General features: G+C 39.4%; 1 protein-coding gene across 6 annotated transcripts in view; it reads right to left on the bottom strand.

Annotated features, from left to right (window-relative positions):
- CCDC152 (coiled-coil domain containing 152) overlaps positions 1–6,127 on the bottom strand; it is a 27,145-nt gene extending 21,018 nt beyond the window's left edge. Inside the window, exons 1-2 of one of the 6 annotated variants that reach the window (XM_014547522.1) lie at positions 5,276–6,127; positions 1,119–1,212 (exon numbers count right to left, since the gene is read on the bottom strand). In XM_014547522.1, coding sequence (XP_014403008.1) covers positions 1,119–1,212; positions 5,276–5,304 — 123 coding nt within the window. In that variant the 5' untranslated portion in view covers positions 5,305–6,127. Of the gene's footprint in view, positions 1–1,118; positions 1,920–5,273 lie in introns of those variants that run through there. The other 5 variants (XM_005876000.2, XM_014547526.1, XM_014547523.1 and 2 more) reach the window with 5 other exon arrangements.
- Between the last annotated feature and the right edge of the window lie 423 nt (positions 6,128–6,550).

Raw genomic sequence — 6,550 nt, 5'->3', positions numbered from 1 at the left:
GGCCAGGGCAGGCAGGAAGCTTGGCTTCCTCCATCGCCAGGGCAACCAAGCCTCCTGCTTGCTCCAGCTCCGTGGCTGCTGGCCGCCATCTTGGTTGGGTTGATTTGCATATAGTCGCTCTGATTGGCCGGTGGGTGTGGCTTGGGGGGTAGCAAAGGTATGGTCAATTTGCATGTTTCTCTTTTATTAGATTAGATACCTGAAGAGAAGGATCACATTATACTCTGCTCTGTACTATGTTGCACTTAGTACTATTCTCTTGAGATGATGTCATATAAACACATATAGGTCTATCTCATTCTCTTAATAGCTGCACTGAGTTTCATGTATGCATATTCTGCAGTTTATTTAAGTAGTTCACTATTGAGGAAAATTTGTGTTGTTTCCACTTTTTTGCCCTTGCAGACAATAAATAAACATTCTTGAATATATCTCTCTGATATCTTTGTGAATAGTATAATAGCTGCTATAAACTCATCAAACACCTTCAGAAATTATCAATTCATGACCAGTCTCGTATCTTCTATAGCCACTTCCCTGTTGTCTTCACTTCTGAATTTATCTCAAAGCAACTCCCTGACATTATTTTATTTCATCTATAAATATTACCATCTTTATGTGTCTGTAAGAGATAAGACTCTTAAAAAATACCATATCATGAAACTTGTCCAGAGTTATGGAGGGAGGACTTCAAGTGGATCTGCTTTTAGGCAAGAGAGAAGGAAAGGGAAGAGGTAGAATAGGAAAGACTAAAAAACCTTTTAGTCATAATGGTAAGACACTGAGGACTGAGTCTACTTCAATTCTTACTAAATCATTCCTGAGTTTATGGCCATCTTGGGCATTTAAGTAGGTATTTTCCCTTTAACTTTAGCAAAACTGTATCAATTATTTATTGCCTTGACCCAGAAACATTTTGATGCATTAGTGCAAATGAGCCAAAACCATATATATTTTAAATATGGATTTTTAAGGGCTTACATAGCAAAGTACATTCCCATTGTCTTTACCCTGCTCATTTTGGGTTGTACATTTTTCTTTCTTTCCAACTCCTTCCACTGGCAAAATCTGTTCCACTTTTTCCCTATTCACTTCAACTGTTTGATATCTTTACATACCTTTTCTATCTGTGAGAAGTCATTTATAAGTTTGTCAAGATTCACACTGCTAATCTTTTTCACACATCCATCGCTGCTTTGATTCATGTTCAAACTAGTGCAGAGTAAATACTGTTAAAACAAACAAATAACAAATAAAATCTAAAGCACTACAACAGTAGTAATAAATACTAACGTTTCTGTCCTCTACTCAGAGGACCTACTTGAGCTCCATTCCACTCAGAATTTTTGTTATGCCCATTAACAATAGCCAGTGCGTTACGGCTTCTCCACTTCTTCAACTCCACCCTCACTGAGTTTTCTCTAAAGAAATCTAACATTAGTGTACTGATATATACACATATAAAAATTATTTGTCCCTACCATATAAAAATTAATTATGCCACTGTTCAACACTCATCTCCTTGCCATCAGTATGGCTGGACTTAAAAATCTGATATATTATTAAATCTTTAAACATAGGTATTCTCAATTTAAGGTATTTAAAATACCTCTCATGCCACAAATATTGTTGCTGTGTTTCCTGGTACTGTGGTTATTGCTATGGACTGATTTGTGAACCTCTCCCAAATTCATGTGTTGAAGTACTATTATATCCCAAAGTGACTGTCTTTGGAGATAGGGTCTTTAGGAAATAATTAAGGTTAAATGAGGTCCTAAGGGTGGGGCCCTTATCCAATAGGACTGTGGCCATATGAGAAGAGGAAGATGAGGCATTCCTGTACACACAAAGAAAGGACTAACTTTGCAGTCCTGTCTCTACCATCCATTAAAGAAGAAAAATTAAGAAAACATTTTAAAAAAGGAAGATCTTGTGCGGCCACTGTGGAAGACAGTATGGAGTTTCCTCAAAAAGTTAAAAATGGAACTCCCATTTGACCCAGTGATCCCACTTCTAGGAATATATCCCAAGAAAACAGTGACAGTTAATTTGCATATACTCACTGATTAGCCAATGAAAAGGGTAGCGGTCGTATGCTAATTACCATGTTTCTCTTTTATTAGTGTAGATAATTTGCAAATATTTTCTCCCATTCTGTAGGCTGTGTTTTCACTTTCTTGATAATATCCTCTGATAACAGAAGTTTTGAGTTTTTATGAACTCCAATTTATCTATTTTCTATTTTGTTGCTGTGCTTTTAGTGTCATATCTGAGATTCTATTGCCAAAACTAAGGTCATGAAGATTTACCCTATGTTTCTTCCAAGGGTTTTATGGAACATAATCCCCATTACTTAAGTGTGGACTGCACATCATGATTTCTACTCTACGTGGAAAAAACAGTGGAGAAACCTGACAAACACACCTCAGCCGGTGATCAAGGTCAACATCGACATCATTATGTTAATAGCATGGACCCTTGATCTGATGAGAATGGCACTCTATGGGCTGAATGATGCCCCACCCCAAATTGATATGTTCAGTCTTAACTCCCGTCACCTTAGAATGTGACTGTATTTGAAGATAGGATCTTTAAAGAGGTAATTGACGTTAAATGAGGTCATTGAGTTGGAGCCTAATCCAGTATGACTGGTGTCCTTATATGAGAGGAGAGTAGGACACAGTCAGGTAGAGGGAAAACCATGTGAGGACACAGGGAGAAGAGAACCATCTACAAACCAAGGAGAGAAGCCTTAGGAGAAACCAACCCTGCTGACACATTGATCTTGGACTTCCAGCCTCCAGATTGTGGGAGAACAGACTTTTGTTGTTTAAGTTGCCAGTCTATGGTGTTTGTTATGGCAGCCCCATGCAGACTAATACAGGCACTTTACCTCTGAGGTGTTCCTCTCAAAAACCCATAACCCCATCCCAATCACAAGAAAAATATCCAACAAATCCCAATGAAGGGACATTCTACAAAATACCTGACCAATCCTCCTCAAAACTGCTAAGGTTATCAAAGGTCAAGGTAAAAAAAAGTCTGAGAAATGCTAAACAGCCAAGAGGAGCCTAAGGGGACATGACAACTATTTGTAATGTGCTGTCCCAGATGGGGTCCTGGAACAGAAAAAGGGCCTTAAGTAAAAACGAAGGAAATCTGAGCAAAGTGTGGACTTCGGTTAATTGTGACAAATGTACCACACTCTAATGTTAACAATAGGGGAAACTGCGTGTGAGGAATATGGACAGTCTGTATTCTCCTCACAATTTTTCTATAAATCTAAAGCCATAATAAAATTAAAAGTTGTTTTTTAATGAGCAAAAGGTTTGAATGGACATTTTAACCAAGATATACAAATGGCCAATCAGCATATGGAAAGATGCTCAACATTATCATTCATTAGGGAAATGTAAATTAAAACTACAATTAGATGTCACTTCATACAATTAGAAAATCAAAAAGAAGTAAGTGTTGGCAAGGATCTGAAGAAATTAGAGTCTTTTTCCTGAGGGAAATTTAAAATGGAACAGCCATTTTGGGGGGAAATTGGCAGTTTCTTAAAATGTTAAGTATAAAGTTACCATAAATATCCAGTAATTCCACTCTAATATGCCTACAAAAAGACATGAAAGTGAATATCCATAGATGTGTTATTCATAATAGCCAAAAAGTGGAAATAACCCAAATGTATTATCAACTAATAACAGATAAATAAAATGTGGTATATTCATACAGTGGAATATTATTCAGCAATAAGAAAGGAATGAAGTTCTGATACATGTTACAATATGGATGAACCTTGAAAACATGCTCAGTGAAAGTGACCAGATGCAAAAAAACACATATTATTAATTTCCATTAATATGAAATATCCATAAAAGGCAAATCAATAGCAACAGAAAGAAGATCAATGGTTGTGTATGGCTAGGGATGAGAATGAAGATTGACTTCAAATAGGCATGGGCAAAATTGGGGGGATAGTAGAAATGATCAACAGTTGGATTGTATCGGAAAGGATATACACACCCCTATGTTCATAGCAGCACAATTTACAATAGCTAAGATTTGGAAACAGCCTAAGTGCCCATCAGCAGATGAGTGGATTAAAAAACTTTGATACATCTACACAATGGAATACTATGCCACTATACAAAAAGAAGGAACTTTTACCATTTGCAACAGCATGTATGGAACTGGAGAGCATTATGCTAAGTGAAATAAGCCAGTCAGAGAAAGATAAATATCACATGATCTCACTCTTATGTGGGATATAATGATCAACATAATTTGATGAACAAGAATAGATCCAGAGACAAATGGCAGGGGAGGTGGGGGGGGGGGGTTAGAGAGAAACCAAAGGACTTGTATGCATGCATATTAGCATAACCAATGGACACAGACACTGGGGCGGTGGGGGCTTGCCTGGGTTGGAAATGGCTGGGGCCGGGAGGTCAATTGGGGAAAAAGGAGACTTATGTAAAACTTTAGACAATTAAAAAAAAAGTGATTTACACAAATGGAATACTACTCGGCCATAAAAAAGAAGGAAATCTTACAGTTTGTGACAGCATTATGCTATGTGAAATAAGCCAGAGAAAGACAAGTGCTATTTGGTTTCACTCATATGTGGAATCTAATGAACAAAAGGAACTAACAAGCAAAAATAGAGAAAGACTCATAGATAGAGAGCAGGCTGACAGCTGTTGGGGAAAAGGGGGCTGGGTGAGGGGTGGGGTGGAGGGATTGAGCAAAAGAGGAAAAAAAGGGAGGAAAAACTCATGCATATGGACAACATGTGGTGATTGCCAGGGAGAGGGGGGATGAGGGGAGGTGGAGGAAGGTATAATGGGGACAAATGGTGATGGATGAAGACTTGACTTGGGGTGGTGAATATACAATACAGTGTACAGATGATGTGTTGTAGAATTGTGCACCTGAAACCTACGTAATTTTGTTAACCAGTATCACCCCAAGAAATTCAATAAAAAGGAAAAAAAAAGAGGAAGATCTCTCCCTCTCGCTCTCTACGTGCTCACACAGAGGAGAGGTCATGTGAGCACACGGTGAGAAGGTGGCCGTCTGCACCTCGAGGAGAGAGCCCTCACAGGATACCAACCCTGCTGGCACTGTGATGTTGGACTTCCACACTTCAGAACTGTGAGAAAATAAATTTCTGTAGTTTAAGCCACCCAGCGTGCAGCATTTTGTTACAGCACTACAGAGTAGATGAATACCCTTGTTTTTCACATTGTGTTTGGTAAACAAAAGACATCTGGAAATTAATATGCTCAAAGCAGTCATTCAGTGATACCATCCTCTTGTTGTTTTGTGTAAGGATCACCTTTGGTGTAGCCAGCTGGCTGTCCAGTGAAGATTAAGAGTTTGTTTAGTCCCGTGGAACCAATCCTGGAAATGCAGGAAGGACGGAGGAAGGGACTTCTGCAAACCAGCCAGTACTTAGATGTGGGGGGTGCGAGTGTCTAGAAAAATCAAGATCAATACCATCAAAAAGTATGTGACACTGTGTTTAGACTTTTCTCTGGCAAAGAGGAAGAAAGTAGAAATCTGAAATTCAGGCCTTCTAGACTGAGGGAGGAGCATGACGCGGGAAAGTGGCAGTGGCAACTAGTCCAGAGTAAAAGGTCGATAAAACCCCTAAAGTAATTACTCAGTGTAATTTGGGGGGCATATGGTTATTTAAGATGAGGTACACCAAAACACAGACATTGCTTGTCAATTTGGTCATTAAAAAGTTCCACGTCCTCCTCTTTTTAAGATTATATTACATGAACAACTATTAGTGGTTTTTAGACCTGAGAGAATTTTAGCTGTCTATTTTCCATTTTTACTGAATTATTATCCTGTGTATCATATATGCGAGCAAAACTCTATATAAAATTCCTTAAATGGGTAAAACTTGATCCTTCAGGCAGGACAATTATCGTAATAGCAGCCCAAGATAAACACAGTAAAATTCCTCACGGGGTAAAATGTAAAAAGCATCACTATTTGATATACTGTTATTATTTAATAGAACTATACAATAATTTGAAATAGTTAATGCAAAATCCTCCCTCCTAACTTTGTTTTCCTTTTTGGCTCCAAACATCTATAATAATCTATAATAATAAAAGCATAATATGCTAATTAGACCAGATGTCCTTCTGGACAAAGCCAGGGCTGCAAGGGAAGCCTAGGTCCCAAGTGCCTGCGGGTCGGTCAGGGTGCGAGAGGGAAGCCGGTGCTGGCAGCTGGGGGAAGGAAGGCCTCCTCTTGCATGAATTTCGTGCAAGCCAGGCCTCTAGTTTTAAATAAAAAAGGTTTACAGGGCTTTGCCTTAGAACAAGGCTTCTGAGCTCATTGCATTTTCACTTGAGCTTCCTCTCCTTCCAGCTGCTCTCCCTAAGGAGCCCCTGGGAGTGTCCTCCCTGGAGAACCGCCTTCCCAGCCGTCCCGCCCGCTCCCCGCAGTCACTTCCAGGGGCCGCGCTGCCTCCTCCACCACTCAGCTCAGCCCTGCCGTGGCCATGGTCCTGCCCAGGGGCTGG

This window comes from Myotis brandtii, unplaced genomic scaffold (genome assembly GCF_000412655.1).
Source record: "Myotis brandtii unplaced genomic scaffold, ASM41265v1 scaffold478, whole genome shotgun sequence".
In the NCBI taxonomy this organism is placed as follows: Eukaryota; Metazoa; Chordata; class Mammalia; order Chiroptera; family Vespertilionidae; genus Myotis; species Myotis brandtii.
The sequence above is the reverse complement of the archived record's forward strand: the minus strand, read 5'-3'. Positions and strand labels throughout refer to the sequence as shown.